At 30.0% G+C, this 15,256-nt stretch overlaps 1 protein-coding gene across 2 annotated transcripts in view; it reads right to left on the reverse strand.

The window, feature by feature from the left end:
• Positions 1-779: 779 nt before the first annotated feature.
• Positions 780-15,256, reverse strand: part of LOC101240546 (uncharacterized) — a 121,682-nt gene continuing 107,205 nt past the window's right edge. For both annotated transcript variants that reach the window (XM_065796003.1, XM_065796002.1), the window contains exons 15-16: positions 9,010-9,367; positions 780-990 (exon numbers count right to left, since the gene is read on the reverse strand). In XM_065796003.1, coding sequence (XP_065652075.1) covers positions 842-990; positions 9,010-9,367 — 507 coding nt within the window. In that variant the 3' untranslated portion in view covers positions 780-841. The remainder of the gene's footprint in view (positions 991-9,009; positions 9,368-15,256) is intronic.

Here is a 15,256-nt window from a genome sequence, read left to right on the forward strand (position 1 = left end):
ACAACTCCACGAGATCCAGAGTGCTTATTTTGGGCATAAACATTTTACCATATTTACAGCAGCTTGTTACCTTCATAAAAGTATTACAGTTCAGAATGGTAAACTTGATAAAAATTTTAATTTGGTGAAATTTCCAGTAGCAATCATATTAAATGAAACGAAACATGATCGCATTGTTGCATTTACAAACAACAACTGGGTTATAAGCATGATCAAGAGTATAGCTCCACCAGTTTCCACTTTCCATTTCTGGAGTGACGGAAAGTTATTGACAATGATGAAAAAATCTATGAAGTCAATAAAAATTTTGTTTGCTTAAAAAAATTTTATAACTTCATTAATGTGTACTTTTTGTCCTTCCGTGACATGTCCTTCAATGACATAAAATGACCTTTAATTGATTTGGAATAAAAAAAATTTTTAAAATATTTGTCAAGAACATTTTTGTAAATTTAACTTAAAGGTCTTAAACCTATTTAAAGGAACTTTTTTTTTTGCTGAATCTCTATTAAGTTTGATAGAATTTAAACCCTAAGTAGAAAGTTATTTATACGGCCTTTCTATCGTTCCTTCCGTGACACAAGTTTTGAAGGCCTATAGCAAACTTGAGCTTGTCAACCCTGCCCTAGTGTATATAGATATATAAACTAAATAAAAATATATATTCTTAAAATAAAACATTTTTTCCTTTTTGTTTTACCTTATTCATTTCACTTTTTATACCTTATTATGTTTATCTGTGAGATAATTTTCATTTTAATGCTTTACTGAATATTTACTTTTACATGGACAAGAGTTTTATTTTAAAAAAAAAAACATAAATACAATTATATTAGGTTTACTATATCTCTTGAGTTGAGGAAATAACGTCAATAACGCGGTTCCATTTTCTCGAATGTAAATACGAAAGAAGATTTGATAGGTTTGTTACACCAACAATTTCATTTAAAGCAGTTTTTTGATTTACAACGTCGTATTCCATTTCTATTTCTAAAGAAAGACAAAAAAAAAAGCTCAAGTTTTACTTACGAAAAATATCAACAAAATGAGTGCAGCGACGGTTTCAAAACGTTTTGAAAAAATCGCTGTATTTAGTATCAAAAGGCTTATAAATTATGTTAGATTCTATAAGAAAAACATTTACGTTCACAAAACATTTTTAATGTTTATTATGTTTATACTCAATATTTTTTATTTTCTAGGGTTAAAAATTTCCGGGAAATTTAGCTCAAAATATCTGGAAATTTTTGAAAAATTTTTCCTGCAATAAACATATAGTTATTATAGAGTTTTATAATTTCATTAACTTTTTTTCAAAAATATGCGTTTTATCATCGTAGTACTTGGGTATTCTTTAAATATTTCAACAAAAAAATAAAAAATAATAAAGACCAACGAGCGAAAAATACACATCTTTTAGTCAAATTTTTATTTCACTAAAAGTCTATCTTTTAGAAAACATCGACTCTACGCAAAAATTCGACTAAACATCTTTTTAGTCAAATTATAGTAGATGTTTTCCGAGTTAGCTTGTCTTTTGAGCTTGTGTATAACATATTCCTAGCTTTTACTTCAACTAGGATGTAAAATATTCACAAAATACAAAGAATAAAATCTTTTTTACATTAAGAAACTTTATTGAGCATTATTTTTGTAGAGTGTTTTAAACAAAGATTTTTTATGTGTAAAGATTGCGTATAAGAGCGATTTTAAGGGGAGAGGAAATGCACTAGCTGTGTAAGGTAATAACAATTTATCTAAAAATGACATTAGTTAACACATTTGATTTCAATGTTCAGTAAAATAACAATTAATTAATTTGCTTAATATGAACTTCTTTTTTATTTTTCAACATCTTCACTTTCAACAAGGCAGCAAGCAACCACTACTATAGTTGGAAGTTACTGGAAGAGAAAAGATAAAGTTTATTAAGCGTGATAACGATTGACAGACGACTTAAAAGATTGCAAATTATATGAACTAGAAAAGCAAGATAAAGGAAGCCAATTCCAAAGAACCGATTCGAGGAAAAAAACTAGACGAATAAGAATTTTTGGAGCACTTAGGAACAATCACAGTAAAATGATGAGATTTAATTGAATGACAAATAACACGAGAATGAATTTCAGTAGAATGCACAAGAGACGCTAGCTCTTTAGAGCAGTGCCCATTATATTATTTATAAAAAAGAGAAAGAGAAGCAACATTACGACGATAAGATATTGGTTAGAGGTTGGCTGCAAGAACTATGTCAACAATGCGTTTTTGCACCTTTTCTAAAAGAGAAAGGGCATCATTTGAAGATCTGCCCTAGATACGGCAACAGTATACTATACAAGAACGGATTTTAGATTTATAGAGATATAGAATAAAATCCGGAGTAAAAAAGTGGCGAGCACGGTAAAGAGATGCAACCTTAGCAGATGCAAATTTTGCAATCGATTTGATATATGAAGAAGAACGGAAAGAAAAAGAAAACCAAGAAAGATCGGAAGTAAGAGTTAATCCTAGAAGATGAAGGGTAGACTCATCGATTACATTGCCATTCATAAATATAGGAAGATTTAGATTATTGCGATAACGATTAGCGGAAAAAATTGAGTTTTATCTGAGTTAAAGTTCACCAGCCACTGAGCCCCATGCTGTAGCAGAGGTGAGATTCTTTTCAAGCTCAAATGCCCCCTCCAAGCAACCAGAGACTGTTGGCTTCTTATCAGATGTGAGAATATCTGGAATATCGTTAATGTAAATTAAAAAGAGTATAGGGTCAAGGATAGAACCTTGAGGAAGCCCTAGATTTACATGATACAAAGATGAGTGCTGTCTATTGAAGACAAATTTTATATTAAGATTGGAAAGACATTCAACAATCTTAAAGATTTTATCTGATACATTGTAAGAAGAAAGCGTATGAAGAAGACCAGCATGCAAAACTTTATCAAAAGCTTTTGAAATGTAAAGAGCGATAGCCTTAACCTCTTCACATCTATCTAATGCATGGTAAAACCTATCAGTTAATACTGTTAGCAAATCAGCTGTGGAATGAAAAGATCGAAATCCATATTGATGATCAGAAAGTAAGTTATTAGATTCAAGAAAAGAGATTAGGTGTTTGTTAAATAATGATTCAAAAACCTTATTTATGAAAGGAAGAAGATTGATAGGACGGTAGTTAAACGAGTCTGATCACTCTCCAGAGTTTTTGAATATTGGGATAACAGATGCCGCTTTCCAGCAGGCTGGAAAACGAGACTCTGATAAGCACTTGTTAAATAGTTTTGAAAGTATAGACTGTCGTCTATACTTTCAAAACTATTTAACAAGCACGGGAGAACATTTCAGCAAGACAATATCAGGTTTGATTTCTGGACCACAAGCTGTAGAAGAGTCTAAGCAGGAAATCACTTTAGATACAGAAGCTGGGGTGATACGAATGTCAAGCAATAGTTCAACCTGTTTGTCGGCTATATCAGGTAAAATGCAACTAGTGAAATCAAGAGATGATATTGATGAAAAGTTCTTAGCAAACAATTCAGTTTTGTCGTTAGGTGAGGTGACAAAATCTGAAGCATACAAGAGAGGTGGAATAACAGATTTGACCTTATTATAGATTGTTAAAGATTCTAGAGAAGTCATGAGAGCCTAATTTTTGAGAAGAAATCAAGATTTCGTAACCTGAGAATAGCGGGCTTTGGCGTTAGACAAAACCTTTTTACAATGGTTTCTAGCAATAGTGAATAAACATCTATTTTATGGAGAATTGTTTTGACGATAGAGATGAAAGTAATGGTTTTGATTGGAAATTGCAGCAGCACAATGCAAGGAAAACCATAGAGAAGAGTGAAGCTTGACTTGGAATTGTCGAGAGAGAATAAAAAATTCCATGCCAGCCTGGATGCACGAAGATATGTTAGAAGCACATTTGTCAACAGGAAGATGGGAGGTTCCTACTTAAGGGCCATTAGGAAAAAAAATTACGGAAAGAGTCCCAGTCAGCTTTAAGGTAGTTGTAAGAGGTACGATAATAGGGGGATTCTGATGACGAAGAAGAATGAGATAATAGTTTTAGAGAGATCAAACTGTGATTAGAAGCACCTAAGGGTGAATGTGGACAAACTGAGCACTGACTAGGATTAGACATAAGTCGAGTAGAGAAGATAAATGATTCGAATTGTCTGAAAAGCGAGTTGGAAAGTTAACTATTTGAGTTAGAGATTGAGAAAAGCAAAAGTTGTGGGCCTTAATGCCTGCAGAGTCACTGACACTAGAGCCAAGCCATTCAGTGTGATGAGCATTAAAGTCACCAACAACGATATTGGCTGAAGGATAAAAAGAGAAGGCTTGCTCAATTTGATCAGAAATAACATTGAAAAGATGTTATTTCTGATCAAAAAAGGTGCAGTCTTGAGATGAAGGAGAGTGATATAGAACAAAGTGAAAGGCATAAGAGTGAAGTGGTGCTAAATGAAAGCACATAAAAGAATAGTCATTGGATTCAAACCTAGTTTCCCGACAAATGGGTGAAGTCTTGCAAATGTCAGACAAATATATAGTTTCCTAAGTTTGAATCAACAGACTACTCTTTTATGTGCTTTCATTTAGCACCACTTGACTCAAAGTACTTGTTAAAATATTGTTAAAATAAAATAAAATAAAGAATTCAAAAATATCAAAAGAAAATGAAGAGTAAAAAAAAATAAGTCCTATTATAAACAAAGAAACACTTAAAAAGTAAATACTCAAAATAAACACTTGAAAAAACTAACAAAAGAAAATTCGAACATCGGTTTGTATTAAGTCGCTACCAACTATTCTACCTTTTTTTTCGCCGAAAATAACAAAAAATTATAATAATTTTTTTTATTTTGTAGAAGTTTTTGTGTTTGCATTTGTTTTGTAGTTTTTGCTTTCATTTTGTAGTTGTGTTTTGTCATTTCGTTTGCGTAAAGTTTGTAATTATTTGTGCTGTTGTTGCTAATTAATTTTATTGTTTTCCGCTGTTTTTCTATTTTACTAATTTTTTTGCACCTTTTTTTTTTTCTTACACCTTTCTTTTTTTTTGCCAAAAATAACTAAAGATTGTTTTTAATTTAATTTTGTAGAAGTTTTTGTGTTTTGCCTTTTCGTATGCGTAAAGTTTGTTTTTGTTTGTGCTGTTTTGTTAATTGCGGTAGTGGTGTAGTGGTAAGAGCGCTCGCTTTGTAAGCGAGAGGTTCGGAGTTCGACTCCCACCACGCCCCTGGAAGTACTGCGCTTAACTTAGTTTCTCCGCGCAGCGGCCTTGCTCGGTTGCAAGGTTCGTGTTTCGGAGTTAAAGAGTTGAGAGAGGGTTGCACCACGAATAACAACTAAAAAATAAAAATAATAAAAACACAAAAAAATGAGTAGCCTCCTCGACTGTAGTGGCCCCCCTCGGGCATTGGGGAGGTGAATAATCTAAAAAAAAAAAAAAAAAAAAAAATTGTTTTTATTTTTGTTTGCTGTTGTTATTAATTGAGTGTTTTCATATTTTTTGTCTTCTTATTTAATTTATTATAGCTTTATCGTTATCATTATTATTTTTAAGTTAATTTAACTTACACATGGTATTATTATTTTTTGTTTGTTTATTTTATTTAGGTGTCACTCCAATGACTAGTTTTCAACTATATGAGTGACACCTAACCTAATTTTGTAAAATTATAAAAAAATTTGTAATTTTTCAATTTTTTTGGTTGAATAAATGGATTACAAAGTACTCAGTACATTATTTAATAATCAAAGCAATTGCCTCAATACTATTAAAAAACCCTTAACCGTAAGAAAGGGCTCCAAATCGACAAAACCTCGACAAAGCACACCAAAAGTATGAACATGGATACCATCCATGCACAACATCACAATGTTAGTACTCTGATATTTTACAGCTGTTGATGGAATCAGCCTCTCTGAGAGCAAAATATAAAAAGCATGATTGATTAAGCATGTATTAAAAAGGTTTGGGCAAAATGGATTTAGTCTCTTACTAAAAAATGAAGAAAAAAGTCACGATAATTTAGGGTATTAATGTGAAAAAAAAGAAATAATTGAATTATTTATTTTACTATAAAAAACCATTTATCTATATTTATCACACACTTTATACAACCATTTGCAGAACCCCTAACCTCACAGAGTCGCAGCCAAAAGTTTGGAATCACTCATTAATTTTAACGACTTTGATATTACTGACCCAACATAATTAAAAGTACATGAAAAAAAAAGACATGAAGTTTATTGAACATTAGGGATCACTAGTGATTACGTATCAACTATTTTTAATACCTCAGCTGTCTGTATATCTCTATTCAAAAAAATTGAGAGGTCAATAGATATCGCATACACTATTTCTAGGTGGTAATGCATGACTTATTCACGCTTAACTGACAGTAAATAACTTTGTCATTTAGTAGGCTGTTATTGAATATTTTGCTGTTCAATGTTTTCATTTTCTGTTTTTTATTTTCTGTGTCAGTAGAAGTTCATTTGAAATGAGTTCAGGTCAGCTGTAAGATTACAGAGATATATCTGATTTTTTAATTAATTTAATTAAATTAGAACTCTCTTGTTTTACCTTAATCATTTTATAAATAATTTGTAAGATGATAAAATGTATGAAAACAATAAATAAAATATATGAAAACTGTAAATTTAATTTCTTTGAAATCAAATTAGTGCGAAACGGTGCTTCTAAAGAGTTAACAACTGCACAATGGGCACAACTGCATACTAGGCATCTGCTAGTTTAATTTAAGCTGCTCTCACGTAAGCCAGCTAAAAAACAAAGTTATCAAAGAAGAATGTCAAAAATTCCTTGACATTTTATAAGCTGTACAAGACCTGGACAGAAGATCAATGGATGAAGGTCAAGTTTTTTGATGACTTTCACTCAGTACACGTGTCACAACCAAACCCATCAGCCAAAGGTCCAACACAAAATATGTGACCCCAATGGTCAAACAGGCCCAAAAGACCATGGTATGGTGAAGCTCTTGCCCATCTAGCACTTTGATTAATGCAGAAGAATATGATCATTATTGGGCAAGTTTACCTGGATGCTTTAAGAGAAAAGTTTTCCCCATATATGGCAATACACTCCTGCACCCATTTTCAGCATGATGGTGCACCCTGCAACCAGACAGCAGCTGTTAGGTGCAGGTAGGAGGAAGGAATCTAGTTGCTTGGTCTATGGCCTGGGTCTAGTTGGGACTTAAAACTGATTGAAAACATGTGGCCAATGATTAAGCAGAGGGTTAGTCGAGAACATCTAATGTCAGAGAAAACATTAATAGATGCCATCAAGCATGTATGGGCTACCCAGTATAATACTTGAGTACTGCAAATCTTTAGCCTTTTTCATGGCTAATCAAATAGCGACTGTTCTGAAGGCCAAGGCACAGTATACTAAGTACTAAACTTTTTTTTTATCACAATATAAAATGGAATTCTTATATAAATAATGAGGTGATTCTAAAATTTTGGCCACAACTATATATTAAAGATACTACTCACTTTTGAAGTAAAAAATTATTTTTATTATATTAGATTTATATTAATCAAACATGTTTTTCAAAATGTTAACTAATGTTAAGTACAATTACTAATATTTTTTAAAACTTTTAAATAACTACCTGATTTTTTAAAATCATAGTCAAATGATATATTAAGTCATTTCAAATTATTTGATGATTTGAAATGACTTAATATACCATCTATAAAAATAATATATAACAAAATTAAACCTTTTCCATTTTTGTGAAGGTACCTATTCTGTTACCTTTTTAATATCATTAACATGTCACTTAATTGTGCTCACTATTTTTAGCACCTGTTACCCATCCTTTGATAAAATACTGTTGTCATATTTTTTGTATTAATAATGTTCTTTTTCTTTTAGACAAGATTCCAAAACATTGTAGCTGTAAATGTAGTTGTACCCTAGTTGCCAAGGTTAATCCTCTGTCTGATTGTCATAACATTGCATCAATTTATTTTTTCTATAAATACCACAATAACCCCTGCTTAAGCAAGTTATCATTCAGCAAAACTGTTTGCATTCAGCAAAGCTGCATCTATTTATTAACCTGCTAATAATTAGTAGCAATTAATAAATTTAAAGCAATAATACTTTTTGATATTCTTCACTGCAAACATAAGACTGTATACAAAGAAAACCCAACTTCTTTTGACTCTAAATATACTGCCACTTCTCCCATCTTTATTTGTTCTACAAATTTCAAATTGTAGAATAAATAAAGATAGGAGAAATTATAGTAAATTGAGGTAATTATAAATAAATATACTGAGCTGAGGTAAATCAGGATTTTCAATTCTTTAGATTGGAATTATAGTAAATTGAGGTAAATCAAAGCTGAGCAATAAAAGATTAGAATAAAAAGTATTTCCCAAACATTTTTTAGAAAAATTTTTAAAAGAAAATTCTTAGACAAGTCTGAAGAGATTAAAGAATTGTTATTTGACAGAAAAACCTCTTCTAAACAAACAAGATTAAAATATTTTAGTAGCTTTAAAATAAACTGTTAGTAGTAAAATAAACTGTTTAAAATAAACTGTTAGTAGTGAATATGGAAAAAAACATTTATTCCATTTCTCTCCCAATAAAATTAATCTGCACAAATAATAATTTAACTCTTATTCAAGTGTTCTATAATTAATGATTAAATACAACATGACATTGTCAGAAAAAGACAGCCAGGTTTAAGACACAATCAACCCAAGTATTATAAGCATACAAACTATAAAACAAACAGTACCTGATAACTAAATTTATTTTTTGATCTAGGTCTAGCTAAGCTATTATAGGTTAGCATAATGTTATGCTTATGATTTGATCATAGGCTATGATCAACACCATTATATGCTGACCAATAATCAAAGGATTCTATATTTATATATTTTAATAAGCTTTGTAACAGATCAATATAATAATTTTCATAAAACATTTTTTTCTTTATAATAAATTTCACATACCCAACAGCTTTTTATCTATTAATTTCAGCCTCAAATCTATTGTTTTTTCAATGCTTTCAAGTTCTGAAAGAAGTTTGTATTGTGCCAACAAGTATTTTTTAGTATCGCTGTTATACTGACAATTGCTAAAAAACTTTAGGTCAATTTTTGTATTAGTTCTATTTGCAGAGTCTAAATTTTCATCAAATTCAATTTTTCCATTATTGTTATTCTTTATTTGACTTTTTGATTGATGATAATCTTCGTTATAAACTTCATTTAAACTTCTTATCTGCTTGCTTTTATCATTTTCGTTGCTATAAAAACCATTTGTTTTATGATCAATTTGGCTTTTTTCTATATTCTCCATACTGTACACCTAAAATTGTATATTTATGTTTTATTACATTTTCATTCATAAAGAATTTGATAAATTCTACTAGAGTGGATATTAAAATAAGAAAAATTACGATTTAAAAAAGATTTTTTTTTTTTTAAGCAATGATTTAAATAAAAATAAACATTTTAAATTTTGTTGCAGAAAAATTTATTTTAAGAACTATTAAATATTTTTCAAAAATATCTTTGTTTTGAGAACAACTGTTAAATATTTTTCAAAAATATCTTTGTTTTGAGAACAACTATTAAATATTTTTCAAAAATATCTTTGTTTTGAGAACAACTATAAAATATTTAAAAAAAATATCTTTGTTTTGAGAACAACTAATAAATATTTTTCAAAAATATCTTTGTTTTGAGAACAACTAAAAAATATTAAAAAAAAAAATCTTTGTTTTAAGAACAACTATTAAATATTTAAAAAAAATATCTTTGTTTTAAGAACAATTAGTTACAAACTCAACAAACAACTGCTAAAAAAACGTTTCATAAATAAGCATCAAACTTGTTGAGTTATGGAGAAAATATCCTAATGCTCCCCTTCATACACAAGTAAAATATATGAAAAAAAATTTGAGACTATTTTTAAAAGAATTTTGTGTGCTGAGCACAAAAAATCTTAGAGGAACAAATGAAGTTTATTTGGTTTATTTTGATTAATTGTTTGATGCAATCGTAAACTACTTATAGCTAATTTACTATGTGTGTTTGTGTTCTGTCTGAATACTATATATGTGTGTTTGTGTTCTGTCTAAATACTATATATGTGTGTTTGTGTTCTGTCTGAACATCTGGTACAGTGCTCATTCATCTGTATGTTGCTTTTTGTATATTTGTATTCTGTCTGAACCTCTGGCATAGTATTTATTAGGGATATCCATTTTGTAAGTCATGTTGGAATTTTTTTACACAGTATAGCAAATGAGTGGCACAGATGTCATTTTTATATATATTAAAATTTTTTTTTGATGGGGATGACTGGAAGTATCTGCACCACTTTTTATTTTTCAATATTTTTGACTAATTTTATACCAAGTTTTGAGTGTTGGCGCCAATAGTAACTATTCCAATTTTAAAACCTTGAAAATTCACTATAATATGATGTTATAATGAAATAGAGTATATTTTTAAAAAAAGTATATATTTTAAAACAACTTTATTTAAAATGAATTAAATCTTGGAAGTGTCATAGAAATTTGATGATTTTACAAAGTGGTATCACTAGGGGAAGATCTGGCTGTAGTAAGAAGATGCAGAGCAACAAAAACTGGCTCCACATTATCTTGAATGAGTTTTACTGCTCTTTCAAATGAATCGTTGACCACATCAACAGATTTGACAAAGTTTTGGAACTCAAGATATCCTGAAAATCCTTTCCAAAAGATCCGAGGAAGTTTCATCCAGATGTATTTTTCTATACTATGCCCCAGAATGATAAAGATTGGCCATGAGTTCTAAGAAACATATGCAGCCAAAGATGGGGGATGATCATGATGTTGCAAAATACTGGAAACATCTGGAAGAACAGCTCTGATTCTTGAAACTTTATGACTGTCGTATTCATCTCTCTCCATTGAGTATAAAATCTTTGCTTTATCTTCCATATCCTTGTATTGGCCACTGTCAGTTGAGGCTAACAACATTATAACTGTAGATGGATCCAAGTACCAGGTATGATTTTTCCGTGATTTTACATCTTTGGCTGCAGGCTCAAAGTTAGTTAATAATTATAGCTTTGTTATTCAAATTATTTTTGTTATTCAAACTATTTTTATTATTATGTTTGTTTGTTAATTTAATAACTAATTATATAACAAACCTGAAAGGCAGCAGAATCTGCAAACTCGCTTGTCAGGAACCATGGAGTCCAAAATAAAAAAATATAATCAGCCATCTTATTAATCTTTTTGATAAAGACTTCACTCAGATTAATGACTCAGATTAAACTTCATGAAGTAAATGGCCCATAAAGCGTGCATGTGAAATAACTCCAGCTTTGTGAATTCTGTACCTGGTAGCATGATCTTTATTAAGTTATTTTCTCAGTATACAATTGTTCTTGAAGTTTTTTCAGGTTTGCAGTGCTAAGCGAGCTTGCTCCTCCACCCAGGAAGCACTGAATTTTTAGTGGTTGAACTTGACTAAATCCCTTATCTGATTCCCGCCAACTTCATACCAGTGCTCTTTCAATAATTTAAACAATGGATTCTGGAGACCAACAATTTTTTGAATTGCCACAGCATCATAAAAATGCTTAATGTGAATTTCACCTACATGACCTTTGCAATCCAACATACGCAATTTTTGGCCAGAAAATTTTGCCAACCTCGTGCATGCACCTTTGATACAACCATGATTTGAAGCAGTAGTGTCAAAGCATAAACCGTGAAAGAACTCATCAATATGAAAATAATCCAACAACTTCTGAATAGCTAAAAATTGTGTCTCTTCTGTACCATGGTCCAGACCTGGCACACCAAGAAGATGGGTCTCATTGTTGTATCTTATTAGGACACACAGACGGTTTTTTGTCTCATCTGTTGCACCTGTAAAATCTTTAATGATTTTTCCATCAAAATGTAAAATAACTGGTTTTGCCAGTGTTTCTAACCATTTCTCTTAAGTTAGATCTCAGAATAGCTGCATCTTCCCATATGATTTTGTCAGAGATTCTGTGAAAAGGGCCGAGGGACAAAGTAATCTCATCAATATTTCCATCAGAACTTGTAAAACCAGAACTAATAAGTGCATTTGCTTGATTGTTAGAAATGCCCATTCCAATTGGTTTTTGACACTATATTCTTAGGGAGAATGAGTATCTGACCTTTATAAACTTTCTTCTTTTTGGGATGAGGGATCTCAAAATCTTTATCATCAAAACTTTGATCAAAATACTCAATATTGCCATCATCAGAACTTACTTCACTTCCAGATAAAAAACTTGCTGATATTTTTGCTTCTTCATGTACAGAAAAGGTTTCCTGACTCTTCCTTGATTTGGCTTTCTCACTGACATGAAAAATGGTGATAGGAGATTTTGATGGTCACTTAAAACGAAACAAAGTTTTGATAAAAAATAGATATTGACTAGTATCTTAGATTTTTTCCTTTTTAGTCATGCTTTTTTAAGCTTGTTACCTTCTAAAGAATTCTTAAACTTATTCCGAGTATCATCAGAACTAACTTCTACCTTGTACTGCAACTTTTTTACTTTAATATACTTTTGTATACTGAGCTTGAATTATCAGGCTCTTTTCAGTAATGATCCCAAAACCAATCCTTCTCAATGAAACCAGAATTCCAGAGTACACAATCAATCTCAGATAATACAACTAAAATCACACAAAACATTATTTTTAACGCATGATAATCTAAAGGTGGTATAAGGTATAAGGAATATAAATACATGACTTTTATTCTCACTGATTTTGATGTAAATAATAAAAATCAACCTAAATGTTCTGTCTAAAAGAAGACAGGCAATTAAATGTTTCAAATTATTGGGACATTCTTCATCATCCCTGTTGTCATTTTAAGCTTTACATAAAAAAAGGGTTTACAATTATTAATATAGCATCATTTTAAATAAGCGATGTCACTAGAACAGAACACAATATAAATTTATGCAAATATTTGTAAAAATAAGAGTTTGATTCAGTAAAGATAAAAAACATTTTAATTTTTTAGTGTGTTTACTGTGAGAAAACTACAACCTACAACAAAAAATATTTCCTAAATTTAGCAAATTTTTTTTTATGAAATTTTTTTGGCTTTTTGGAAATCCAAAAATAATTTATGAAAACTGACTAATTATTAAATACTATTTCATTATTTGTTAATGAAGTTTACCCAGTTACTCTGGGAGGTTTTTTTCTCACTTTAGTTGATGGATTCTATTAGCGCCAGTTGTTTAAAAATGCCCTAAAACCTTCAAAAAAAGTTCAAACTAAAAAATTAAAAACATCAGCGCAATTCATAATTGTCTTCAAAATACAAAAAAAAAAGTTCTAAACAGCTGTTATTCTAACTTAACATTATTTAGAGACTTACCGCGTAATAAAATTCCAACATGACTGACAAAATGGATATACCTAGTGTTCATTCACTCTTATGTAGCTTTTTACATGTTTGTGTTCTGTCTGAACCTCTGAAATGGTGTTCACTTACCCGTAAGTTGCTATTTTTATATTTGTCTTTAGTCTGAACACCTGGTGCGATGTTGATTCACCCATATGTTACTATATATGAATTTGTGTTCTATTTGAACTCTGGCACAATGTGCACTCACTTGTAAGTTACTATATGCATGTTTGTTCTGCTTGAATCTCTGGTGTAGTGTATGTGTATGGTGTAGTGTATGCTCAGATTACAAATAGTGAATTATACAATTATATAATATATGTCAACCTTATTTTCCAGAATTCCTCTAAATATAATGTTTTTCTTAATGCATTTCCAAATCTCTTATTCAATGTTTAAAAGCACCGTTTACAGAAGTTTTAACTACTCCAGGTCAGATCTATAAACTATAACTTAAAACAGACCTACCTTAAGGCTCTTGGTTGAGTAAAAGCTGTTTCGATAAAAATACTTATTTTGGGCAGATGTTAACTGCATTCAACTCTGTTTTGTAAAAGACTTCAACACAATAAACACAAATTTTAATCTTCTCATTTTACGTCTGACTTGTTATAACTAAAAGATTCTATCGACCATTAAATTGAAGCAAGGCAAGGGCTAATGCTCTAGACATATCAAAAGCTTTCAATAAAGCTTGGCATGCTGGTCTTCTCCATAAGCTTGTTTCATATTGTGTATCTGGGAAAGATTTTGAGACTGTTAAAGCATTTCTTTCTAACTGCAGCACTAAAGTTCTAACAGGATTACTAAAGTAATCCTGAGTAAAAACTAAAGTAATTCAGAGTAAACCAACAGAAATGTTAACAAAACTAATTACTTTATTCCAAACAAACAATAAATTGTATTATAAATAATTGTCTGTGTGTTTAGGATTAAGACTGATCTAGTTTTGTTAACTAAAAGATTGTTTGTTTGAAGTAGTTAAAAATATACATAATTATAAAATAGATACAGGTAAATATAGAAAAATAAAAATTTCAATTTTTGAAAAGCAGGATCAAAACCCATTGTTGAAAGGAAAAAATTATTGTTAGAAATTTACAGCTCAAAAACAAATAGACACTACTCAAAAATAGATTGACATTGCAAAACATAATACAAATGAATTAAGCTGAAAATGGTTACAGCATTAAAATGATAAGTTTGTTATTTCCGACATAAATCATTTGTGAAGCAAAACAAATTTTTGATTTACAAATGATATACATCGGAATGGGGTAGCAATGATGGTAGCTGTTGAATACAACACAGTAATTGATCATGCAAATGAATTGCCACATCAAAAAAGTATATAAATCTGCAAAAAATAAAGCATTTAGAAATAACAAAAAAATAATTTATATTGTAAAAGATCTGAAGCACAATAAACATTCTATTTCAATGGTACATTATTATGTTTTAACATTATTTTGAAAAAATTTCATAACAAGATCTATCCAAAAAAATGTTTAGTTTTCAAATAATCAAAATCGAATTTTGTTCAATTTAATACAACACAGTATGCAAGAATGAAACATAACCAAAAAACACAGAAGGGTGCACACAAGGGTGGATCAACCAGCATGTCTAATTTGTATACAAAAAAATATGAGGTTTGGAGTTGATCTGGTGTTGCCATTGAATATATTACTATTTTTTTAAATACATTAAATATATTAATTTTTTTTAATTGTTTTTTTTTAATGGTTTTACAAATTTGTTTAATTTAAGTTTTTTTCGCATGCTTATT

This window comes from Hydra vulgaris, chromosome 04 (assembly GCF_038396675.1).
Source record: "Hydra vulgaris chromosome 04, alternate assembly HydraT2T_AEP".
In the NCBI taxonomy this organism is placed as follows: domain Eukaryota; kingdom Metazoa; phylum Cnidaria; class Hydrozoa; order Anthoathecata; family Hydridae; genus Hydra; species Hydra vulgaris.